Here is a 12,372-nt window from a genome sequence, read left to right as displayed (position 1 = left end):
TATTTTTTAACATTTTAAAAGAAGTTTGATGCAGAAGTTTAATTCTAGATTAAACAAATTGTCAGAACAGCATATTACTGAAATGCTTAGGAAATGAGGATGTTTGTAGCATACTCAAGGACAGTATGTAAGAGAGATGAAGAGAAACACTTGAGAATTGATAGCAGGATGTCGTGGTTTAATTACCAGTTTTTTCCACCTGGAGACTTGGTACCTTCACAGTCTTCCTGAAATTTCACTAATATCCTGCAGAGTGAGCCTGTATATTTTGTTTCATTTTTTTTAATCAGTTGGATTTACTTTTGCCTGAAAATGCTCCATCCCTGCCAGTGTTCAAGGCCAGGTTGGATAGAGCCTTGGGTGACAGGGTCTGGTGTGAGGCATCCCTGCCCTGGCATGAGGGCTGGAACTAAATGATCATAAGGTCCTTTTCAACCCTAATTATTCAATGACAACTTGTGATAGTGTAAATGTGATTTGATGTGGTAAGATTTGCTTTTTACTTCTTTTCTTGAATGATCAGTGTTTGAGGTGGCCACATTCTAGTTAGCATTAAAATTTTTGTCAGATGGCTTTGTGTCTAATTGCACCTTCAATTTTAAATATAAATTGTGTGAAAACTGTGTTTGATCAAATACAGTAAAATCTGTGTTTTCCTTAAGATAGTTTTAAATATATACTTCTACTGGAATTTCTGTGTTTACTACTAAAGCAGACTTTAAGACTGGCAATCGGAGAAGTTGTAGAAGGTAAACATTAAAAACCTCTGTTGAGGCCAATTGTGAGGTAAATGCAGTTAATATTTTACCACCTTAAATGAAAATAGGTCTATAGTTTATGAATATATATGTTCTAGCCTGAAAGGAAGAGGAGGATTCCCAATTGTAAAATGTTGCATTTTTATGTAGTAGTAATTTCTCCTAAAGATTACAAGTTGTTTCTGGACCCGAGTGTCACATATAAGTACTTTTAAAAATTCTAGTTGTGTGACACTGTGATGAGACCATGGACAAAAAGCTCCTGAGCTGCATTTTAATAAGCATAGAATCTTTTAAATTTATCATAAATTTATATGTACAGATTTAAAATTTATACCTGGGGACTTTAATATCACACAATTCATGTTCAGATGTCATTGAACATGTAATTGTTTCTACATTTCACATTATGCTGTGCTTTCAGATTGTACTATAAATCTTTTGTGACCATGACAGTTATTTCGGAACGTTGCTAACGCTGATTTATGCTCATTCATGTTACTTTAATTTGAACATACTATTTCCAAAGCAGCCACTTAATGCAGCTGGTACTTAGAAAGGCATGAATATCCCATAAGTTAAAAATTTTTACATTTCAATTACAGTGGCTTTACAGGAAGTGGAACATTTTCCGGTAGATTAAATTGTAATCACAAAGGGGCTTTTTTAGTTGTTTTGGTTTTGTTTCATGTTTTTTTAATATATTACATCATTTGTTTGTGGGATGTCTTACATCTTCCAGTAAGTTAGGCATTAACGTTTTTGTGTCCATCTTTGAAAGGTGAAGAACCATCAAGATAACACTAAAAACTAGAAGATGTTAGTTCAGTATTTTGGCCACATCACCAAATGATTTATGGTTTTCCAAGCTAATTTTCTTCTAAATATATTTTGATCATTTTTCTGAAATGATGTGTGAATTCCGTGTGCAGTGAATGAAATTGTTTAGTTTTATCCTAATAACAGTAATTCAGTATGAACATATCAAAACTTGAATTTTCTTCTGAAAAAGCTGGTTATTGCTTTCTTTCTGGAATTAAGTATTACTGAAGTTACTTTTTCCCTTAACAAAGACTACATATATCTGTGTGTGTCGAATATATAACTAAAATGTTTAAACTTGTTTTAGGCTGCAATTCATGGATCTCGTTTTAAAGGACAAGAGCTAAAGTTGGCATGGAACAAGCCTGTTGCTAGCTTGTCAGCTCTTGAAACAGAAGAAACTGAACCTGATGAAGAAGAAGTAAGCTTGCTTTTTTCTTTCATTTACTTTAAGAAATAATGTAGCTTGCTGCTATAGTGTTTGTTGCTGCAAGGAGTCTGCCTTATTGAGAGGTCTCATTAACTAACCACTGAGAGTTCTCCGTTTTGCATAATGAAGGCAGGGCACATAGGGATATGCAAACACTTCAGCTGTGTAAAGGAAAGAAAGTACAGATTCACTGGCAGGTGAACAGCAGAGGCACTCATCTTTTAACCCCACCTGAAGACATAGGAAGAAACCTCTGGGGTATTGGTAGTAGAGGAAAGGGAATGAAGATGGTAACAAACAGCACACACTAGCTGTTCTGGCAGAGTTAAAAGGACAGATTTACAAACTCTTGAAAAGACCTTAGGCCTTGTCAGCTGAGAAGTGTTTGTGATAGTGGGATACTTCTCTTTTAGGTGATGTTCCATGTTCCTTTACAGGAGGGATTTCTATTCAATAATCCTTGTGAAATTTTGCATTTAAATGCCATTCTTTCCTTCTGTGAGCTTTGTATTGCTTCTAGCATTTGTTTAAGTTAGTATTTGAAGTATAATGCCATGATCCCCCCGGTCCCAGATGGATGAGTTCAAGAAGTTTTATGTTTGTGCGCTGAAGCTCAGCCAGCTACATGAAAGAAACTTTACAGTTTCATTTTTTTAAAACATGGTACTTATGCAGGACTAGATTGGGGGCGGGGTAGGTTCTTACAGTCAGTGGCCTGAATTTCCATCATACATTCTTCGTATGTATAAAATGTCTTGAGTTTCTGCATGCCTACAATTCATGATGCTACTTATTAACTTCATTTTGTAGTAGGTATTGTAAACAGTTGAAAAAGTTTTCTTTTGTTTTTCCATGTCTAAACCACCATTTTAGTTCAGCTGAGGAATACTATGTAAAAGTGGGGTAGCAGGCCTAAGACTTGATGTTTGGTGGGGGAAAAGAAAAAAGGAACTAGCTCATTCAGTGGAGTGACATTATTAATAATAGGGCTTCTGGTCTGTTTATGAAAATATGAAGTAGGTCTTTTGGACTTGTATGCTCTAGAAATTCCCTGCTGAGTAGCCACTTAATTATGAAAGAACCTAATCTTCCTAGATGCTTTATGTTCTACCCCTGATTGCCTAACGAAAGAGTTGACTCTACTGAGTCAACAACCAATGTCTAGGAACAGTATAAAACATGTAAGTAGAGAGAAGCTTTTAATTATCAGTGGTTTGCAGCTCAGGGACCTTTTGAGTCAGAGACGTGCTGTCTCTGTAGTTAAAAGCCCTTCATAGGTGTTTATTTTATTATTTTGTCTGGTTTCTTTGAAATCAGAATAGCATCTATAGTGTCCTGCAACAGGGACACTTTGATTATACCATGTCTATCCAGAACAACTGTCTTTATATTAGACTTAACACCTGTATATTTAATTTGATGTTTTCCTGCTCTTGCATCAACAAGACAATCATTCTCTCTTCACTGAGACACTTATGTAGGGACTCCTGTTACACTTTCCCTTTACTACTTTCTCTCCAGGCCAGGAAATCCAAGTCCCTATAGTTGTTCCCTGATACGGAAGTTGTCCTAAGTTTTTTGATCATCCTTACTGCCACTTAGCCTTGTGCACCATAGAGTTCTGCATTGTGTGCTGCCCAGGACTCCTCCTTTTTGACAGCACTCTCATATTTTGGCCTGTTGGATATCTAGACGCCATGGGAAGAGGCTAAGTCCTCAGGAAGCTGTGCTTTAGTCTGGCTTAGAGTACCCAAGCATACACTGACAGACAGGCCTGGTGTCAACAGAGCCGCTTTTTAAAATGCACTTTCCATATGCAAAAGTAATAAAAATGATTGTTTCTGCCTCTTACAAAAAAGAGCCTGCTGGAGTGAGAGAAGGCTTAGTTATAGGCTTTTTTCAGCCTACAGGTTCACATTTCCAGAAGACTCCCTAGCTTCACAAATCAGCCTTCATGCCTCTTGTTGGCTTTGGAAGCTAAAAAGTTACTGTCAGTGGGACAAGAAGAATAAACAAAGAAGGCTATGAGTTACCAAACAGCTGGGACGGTTTTCTAAGGAAACACATCCTTGTGTTTTAGCTCTTTCTTTAGTTAGTGCAGAAATTGCTGTGATAGGTGCAGTTGTCAAAAAAGCTCCGAGGTGGGATAGTTTATTTATACACCCCCCCTTGTCTATATGTAAATAAAAATCAAAACAACTCACTGTTTCTGTATGGAGTTTTTCAGCTTCGCCTCTCAAGCCTGTTAACTCTTGACCTGAAATGTTCAGAGTTTTGTGAAGTCTGTGAATTTATGATGTTGCTACTGAAAGGAATTGAAAATGCACTAATATAGTTTGACTAAATTCTGTAAATACCTGTCTCCCTGCCCCCATGTTTTAAATCTTTATATGGATGTAAAGCTTGAATAAGCTGCCAGAATCAAACTGTTTCAGATTCAGCCTTTTATTTTTCTGTGGCACAGGTAAATTGAAATCTTGGATTAAAAGAGGCATAGTTACTGTGAACATGCAAAAACTAACATTACTTTTCAGTATAGCATCTTAAGTTCCACGGGAACATTGCAGCTTGGGCATGAATGAAATGCCAAAAAGAGCTGTTTAAGTAACGAGGTGCATATGTCATTTTGAAAACCATTGAAAAGATAAAAGCATGTTTAATTTGCCATTTATTAATGCATTTATGTAATACGTATACATACAGTGTATTTTTTTTTTTAAAGCTTTACTGTTAAAATATTTTTTCCTTTTTAAATTGTGAGAGTCACAGAGTTGTATTCTGCTTTTTGATCTTTAACATTCTCTGACATGACAGTATCGTTTTCTCTTGAAGTTTCAGGAAGAATCTTTGGTGGATGACTCGCTGCTTCAAGATGATGATGAAGAGGAGGAGGAAAATGAATCTCGTTCATGGAGAAGATGATTCGACTAATCAATGACAATGCTAGAACTGCACCTGTGTTGCATTAGTATTACCTAATGTACTTCTGCATCTTTGTATTAAAAGGGGTTTTGTGATGAAGTTGGATTCAGATATAGACTAAAATGCAGCCGGTCAGTTATACATTTTGAAAGATTGATGTTTGAGTTACATTTCAGTAAATGATTGCTAAAGACATCATACTAGGAACATATGCAATGTTTTTATTACATAGTTCTACAGAAAGTTACAGAATTCTTTGGGTTCTTTGTAATTTACCGAATTGGTCAAACACAAATGACCAGAAGTTGTTATAACATAGATAATTTTTGTTCTATTCCAGATACGGAATGAAAATTTGCATTTAAAATCTTTGTGAATGTTTTCAGAAATGAATAGATAACAGTACTAAACTGAAGTCTCTAAAGTTACGTATTGATAATATTGCATAGTAGTATGCTTAGGCTTTACTATGTACTAGCCTTTTGTTGGATTTGTGTACGTATTTTACCTATGGGTTTTAATGATAAAGTGTATGACTGCTTTGCATATAAGTCCTTATGACTTTAAGATGTTAAAAAATAAAGAAATGGAATGGTCTTCAAAAAAAAAAAAAAAAAGAAAAAAAAAGAAAAAAAAGCAATAACCAAAAAAGCTGAGGCAATGGTCCTTCAAAGTGGGAAAAAAAAAAAAAAAAGAAAAAAAAAAAAAAAGAAAAAAAAAAAGACCATTCCAAATGGCAACCCCCACCCCCATATTCACAAAAGGAGCTCTAATCACTGTCACTTACCTTAACATCGTATTGAATATAAAAAAATAACATCCACGTAATGGTGTTTCATTTACATTAACACACAGGTGTACTCTGCATAAAAGCTTTTAGATGTCTTCTGAATTTTAAACTGTTTGATTTAAGTCAAACACTAAATAGAATAATATTCCAACAATAAGGAATTTATTCTGTATCCCTGCACTGTGCAACTGTAGAAGAAAATTTGAGCCCGCAGAAATATATGTGGTACTGAAATGTAGTTCAGAAAAAATCATTAGGAGAAATGGAATACTTGGTAGGTATTCTAAAAAAAAGTGACTACACAAATTAACGCACCTTTGTTATTCCTGCATTGCTCTGATTACATTTATTTCTATATTGGAAGTAACACCCAGCAGACACTGAGTTCATACTGTAGCATATATTCACCATTTAAAAATGTACATACAAGAAATGTTAGTATACTCCACAAATACTTCACTGGGCCTTTCTAATAGGATGTTCTGCGAGGTCTGAACATTCTTCCCTTAAAAAGGGGAACTGCCCAGTCTTCGGCAGTAAAGGCTCTCCCTTACCAGAAAGGCAATTTTATTCCCATTCGGTGGCATTTTGCTGTTCTGTTTTCAAAAGACAATCCATTTCTTAAGTATTAAAGTGGTGGGGCTTATTTTTGTTCTAGGTTTTGGGGGTGGGAGAGAGGTTCTTTTGCCCATTAACTCATTAATGAGAAAAGCATAAACCCACTAATTATCTAATTTATCAAATAGATGCAGGGGATAGTATTTAAGAGTTGTTTTTTTGTTTTTTTGTTTTTATTATTTCAAAATAGGCATGGAGGAAAGTAGAAGCAGTGTCCTGGAGAGAATTGCCCTCACTGTAGAATTTTTGTTCTGTGCTTTTCAGTTATCTGAGGAGGTTTTGAAACCTGGATCCTCGTTTGATGTTTTCTGGTGTGTGTGAAGGGGGAGTGTGTTGCTTGTTTGGGGTTTTTTGTGTGTTTGTCTTGTTTGGGGTTTTTTGTTGTTTTCATTTGATTTTAGGGTGTTTCGGTTTTTGGTTTGGGTGTCTTTTCCCTAAGTCCCTGTGTATGTGCATATCTTGTTGAAAAAATATGCATTTACATTTTTGTATAGTCTTAGTTTCACATTGAAATTTCACAATTGACTGCCATGCTTGTTTACAATACATTCTAAATCCTGCCATAAGGAATCGTATTTGGGAAATTGATTTCCTTTTTCACCGAATTTCAGGTAAAATAAAAAATATTTTGAGAACCTTTTTATCCAGTGCTCTGAATGAGCTGTTCTAGTTCACTGAATTAGATACAAGCTTTCTTACTTTACTTTCTTAATAATTCAGTGTATCTGAAGGGTGCCAGATTAACAGCTGGGAAGGTGGAAGGTTTCTTGTATGTCTTAAAGAACAGGTACAGCACAGAAAAGGACTGTGCGTGCTGCCTTGCAGTGGTTGTGGCATGCTTCGTCTGGTGCTCAAACCTGCCTTTTTGCTGCAGTCAATCAACACAAGCTAATGGCAACTATTAGTGTCTTCTTTACAGGGTATTTCTTATGAATCATCTGAAATTGACGTTATCACATAATTTTAAAATTGGTATACTAAGTTTGCCTTTTTGTTTTGAATTAAGCCCGGTAATGCTTCCATGCAAGATTCATTTATTAATAACTGTTTGCACCCTGGTCTACCTATAAGGGGGTGAAACCTTTTAAAATCCTTTTAACTACCTTCCTCCCTTAAACTTCTGTCAGTGAAAGGTGTCGGGGAGTTTTTACTGGTGTATTTTGTCCCCTGCTGTTACCTTGTGACACTGAATGATGGAAACCCACCTGGATCAGAATGGGTTGGTTTACTCTTGCTTTAAAAGCAACCCCAAATACTTATTTCAGTTGAAACCAATCTGTGATTGTATGCCATTCAGCATCAGAAAATGGAGTCACAGTTGCAGTCTTAAGTGGATTCTGTACATGTTTCTGTCATTATCAAATTATTTTCTTGATTTGATCCCTTTTTGGCTTGCTCTGTCCCTATATTACTTCTCTAGCTCTGTACTCCCTTTTTTGCTACTGCCTTTGCCAGCCTCTTGTCATTTCATTTCAGTCAGATCCTTACTAGCATAGCCTTTGGTGAAATCTGTTGTCACCTGGAGCAGCATCCTTCCTTGTTTGAAACAACAAACCAAACATCCTGCTGACTTCATTCCGTTCTTTACTTAGTTGATTCTTCTGAATGTATTCCCAAGTGTGCCTCCACAGTGATTACCGGAATTGTATTTTTTTTAACAGTTCTGCAGATGGATTTTCCTAGTCTGAAACACCAGCAGTGGGGTTAACTTGGTTTTCCCCAGACAGCTTTTGAAAATTTCTAGGAGGAAAAAAAAAAAGGTAAACCTGTATTTTCTTTTCCAGCTAGATGCTAAAGGCCTTGAATAATGTGATCTGACATCTAGTTCAATAACAGTATTATACTGTACTATATCTGGTTAAACTACAAAAACTTTTAAACAATGGAAGTCGGTAATTTAGACTGTATTACAGTCTGTGTACAAAACAGTAAAATAAGAATACCTTTTTGAAGCATTACTTACGGCTAGTATTACTTGTATTCCTTCTTTTCCTAAAGGCAAGGTTGGATGGGCTTTTGAACAACCTGGTCCAATGGAAGGTGTCCCTGCCCATGGCAGGGGACTTGGAGCTAATTTAAGGCCCCTTCCAATCCAAACTGTTCTGTGACTAAAACTCACTTATTTCAAATCAGAAGACCCATATGAGAAACAGTCTTTACTAGTTAAATGCCAAGGTAGAAGGCTTACTTTACAACCGAGTCTGAGCAGGTCCATTTTTTAAACCGAAAGAACACCTGTTGAAAAATAGTCATATAACTTTCAGACACCCAAAATATGTTTCTGTTCTAAATCACACTCTGAACAAAATCCCTATTCATTAACTAGAAAAGAAGTAAAAAAAAAAAAAAAAAGAAATTATACAGGTAATTTCAGTATCTGAGAGCAGCTAAGTGTGATTGTTACCCGATTTAAAAGACCTGATTTTGTTGGCCATCTGAAGAGGTCCCCATACTGTCTTAAGCTTAGTGTTCTTGTCAGCCCTTGGATAACTTTCAATAACAGTACATTTATTTTGGGGGGTTGTAGGTGAAATGGTTAATTTGTTATTGTCCGTTACAGCATGAGCATACAAGAGCACAAAAAGATGCACAAGAATCTGATTTTGATTCCAGTTATTTGAGATGTTCCCTGTATTTTTTTAATTGATCTGTGAACTAGTAGTTTTCAGCAAAAATAGATGGGTAGGGACGGGGGATTTCTTTTTTTTCCCTTCTGGTAGTCATATACCAGTGTTGTACCAATACACAAAGTAACATAAAGGGGTAGAACTCCACAGAAGCACCTCATTTACTGTAATTCAACATTGGGGTGTTTATGTTGCAACTAAAGAACATAAAGTCAGATGTAATCCAATATTGCTTACCTTTTATTACAAATAGCAAGTTACAATTATCAACTTGTTACTATTAACAAATTAAGATTAAAACAATTGGAACAAATAGAGGAAATTTGAAGTTTGTGGAAAACCAAGGTAATTAAGTATGAAAAGCTGAACAGTTTTTATTGTTCATCATGTTCTGAGTGGGCTGCTTTTTATTGTATTATTATAGTCCTTGATTGCTGTCATCTGAACCTCAACTCAAACCAAGTAAAAGTTATTTTTGAAGATACAAAAAAAATTCTTTCAGTTGAGCTGATACAGCTGTAAACTTATCCTTGGTGAAAATAAGCACTCAGTTTTTGTGGACTCATGTAAACTTTCATAAACACGCTAGTGTGCTTGTCACATAGTTATCTAAATACTGTAGATTTATAAAACAATTACTTTCATTTTTGTTTTAATAGCCTTTATGTGGTTTATTCTGAACCATGTTCTAAACCTGTAGACATCAAAAATATTTGCAACAAAAATAAACTAGTGATTTTGGTCTTTTATTTAAATTCTCTTTAGATCTAATTGGAACACTAATGAGTAGGATTCCAAGAACATACTCCACTAGAAATTTATCTTTTTTTTAATCCCTAATGTATCTTTATTTGTAAAATCCTTCTATATGTGTTAATGCTAAAGCTTATCTGAATGATGGTACTTCACCCATGTGAGTGAAGTTGAATTTAATTTCTTTCTTCCTCTTGCAGTAAGTTCGCAATCCTGAGACCAGTTGATGTCTTTGAAAATCATCTCATCTGACTCCCTGGTATTTTATGATAATTTTGATGCTACAGTTTGAGTTCTTGAATTCCAAGATCCTTCCTGCTTTGTTAGCACAACTGACTAAATCAGTTTTTCACATTTCTCTGACAGAGACTGGAACACCACATTCAGCAAATCTGTGCTAGTTGGTGAACTGTATTTCAGTGTTTCCCTGTCAGCAGCTGGGAGAAAAAAAATTGAGGCATGTACTCTTCAAAGTTTGTTTTTTCTGAGAAACGTCTGCAGTAGACTTTTCTTGACCTTTTGGATGCAGAGAGGGTGAAACTCCATTTTTACTCTTTTGTGTTGCAGTTTCACATAAATATGTTTTATAGCAATTTGATGGGTAAATTTTTTCTTTAAAAGTTCAGCTCTTTTTATATTATCCAGCATATACTTTTCTTTAAAAAGGAAAGGGGAATAGGGAAGCAAACCAGTTCCAGTTCATTCTGGCAAGCTATGGAGATTATTTCAAATCAGAAATGTTATTTACAGGCCTCAGAACTCGAATGAGGCAGATGACCACTTCCTAGTTGCTGAATAAAGAATGACTTCTGCTTCTTAGGCTTAGTGTTCTTTTAAATGTAGAGAGAGAAAGAAACAGTAACTTCTCCAAATGTTTTCCTAATGATCTGCCGCTAGACAGAATATTTCCCAGCTCTAAGGCACACTAACTCTTCTCTCTGTACAATAATTTGCTCTCTAGGGAAATGAAAAGTTTCTGAGGTTTTAAAGGTAGTAATTTAGTTTCCATCTCGTACAGAATTTTGTGCAATAAAGATGTTTGAGCCAAAATGTTTCCTCCTTGCAGAGAAAACATATTTCACAGAAACGTATGCTGATCTATTCATGTAAAAATCTATATCATTTTTCCAAAATCGTGCGCATGTTGTTAATGCATGTGTGGTGTAGGGGAGATTTACAGAAGCACAGAAATGCCTTGAGGGTACAAGAACTCTCATTTTATAAAGTTTCCCAGTTCTGCAGAAGTGTGCTGCATAAAAGCTGAGCCGACTGCCCTTTCCATTAGTGTACTTGGTTTTAACATGAAGAAATGTTATTCCTCACATTTGCAAACTGTCCTTTCTCTGTTTAAAAAAAAAAAAAAAAAAAAGTTCTGATTTCGTGTATTTTTTTATTTGGGCTAAAAGCCTGTCTTTTCTCTTTCGGCTGCTAGAGGGCACTATGGCTACACAAGTGAAACACAATAACTAGAAGTAATTTGCTCCCGTTTCAAGACTTCTGTGATATTTTTCCTGTTTCAGTTCTCATCCTAATATTTGCATCTCTTGCATAAACCTGTATACATCTCTACTATGTCAGCAAGAATTCTGTTTGTATGAACTGTAATAAAGTACCTCTCTTTTGGATTTAGGTACCAATGATAAAACATGACTCAAGGTCTGAATAAGACAGAAGAGCATTTCTGTGTTGCAGGAGGCATATATCCATTTCCTTTTCTACTCTGGGAGTTGAATTAGTTTTTGATAGATTACAGTTGAAGTTACAGAAAACTTTGGGTAGCTCCATCCTGTTTGTCAAAGCTCTTCATAAGAATGACTCTTTTAAGCATGTGTTTGTGCTCTGGACTGGCACATATGCAGTGAACTGAAAGCTAAAACTTATTGCTGGAGGATGGGGGGAGGCAGAAATGGCAGATGATATTACATTTCTTATACAAACTATAAAAGAAATTGCCAACTTAACATAGTATGAAGAAATTTCACCACTGCAGACAGTTATCTCTGCCTTATGGTAGGCTCACATTAAATACATCAGAGAATTACTACTGTAGCTCCACCAACTGGTGCTGTATAAGTACATGAAACAATGTTTCACCTACAGTATGGAATACTTGCTCATCCTCAAAGGTCCCATATACTGTCTGTTACTATCTTGCCTGAGTGCATCAGGAAGCTACTGGTAGGCCATGCTTCTCTGCTTTTGGAACTCTGAATGCGCAATGTCCATGCACACAAGTTGTGTTTAGACCAACAACATGCCAGAAGCTTATGTGACTTGCTCTGTGTTCTTTTGGTTTCTGTCTCAATCACTAATGCAATATCAAAGTGCTGAGGCATCACAAATTCTGTTACGCTACTCCTAACTCTCAAATTCAGCTATGTGGAGATGATTCTATGCTCTGTCTTTCCTTACAAGATGACAGCTATGGCATTATGTGTGGACAGGCACCATAAAAGGCTGGAAAACTTCCAAGAAGTCAGTATCTTTGAATTCACTTAAAGATGGAAACCTTGTGAGAAGAGAGATTCCTGTTGAAAAACTTACTTTGTTTTATTTGCCACAATTAATTGGTTTGCATTCAGATCTGATAGATGAGTAACATTTACAGTATTGCTGCTCTGAGAAAGGTATTTAATATATATACATTATTAT

General features: G+C 35.7%; 1 protein-coding gene across 5 annotated transcripts in view; it reads left to right on the top strand.

Moving 5' to 3' along the window:
• The window catches only part of RBM26 (RNA binding motif protein 26), a 54,226-nt gene extending 47,320 nt beyond the window's left edge, over window positions 1-6,906 (top strand). For all 5 annotated transcript variants that reach the window (XM_062636936.1, XM_062636938.1, XM_062636934.1 and 2 more), the window contains 2 exons: window positions 1,888-2,001; window positions 4,843-6,906. In XM_062636936.1, coding sequence (XP_062492920.1) covers window positions 1,888-2,001; window positions 4,843-4,932 — 204 coding nt within the window. In that variant the 3' untranslated portion in view covers window positions 4,933-6,906. The remainder of the gene's footprint in view (window positions 1-1,887; window positions 2,002-4,842) is intronic.
• Window positions 6,907-12,372: the final 5,466 nt, after the last annotated feature.

The sequence above is a fragment of the Pezoporus occidentalis genome, unplaced genomic scaffold, assembly GCF_034315485.1.
Source record: "Pezoporus occidentalis ecotype Australia unplaced genomic scaffold, CSIRO_AGI_Poc_V1 ctg5, whole genome shotgun sequence".
NCBI lineage: Eukaryota > Metazoa > Chordata > Aves > Psittaciformes > Psittacidae > Pezoporus > Pezoporus occidentalis.
This window is presented reverse-complemented; position numbering and strand designations above follow the sequence as displayed.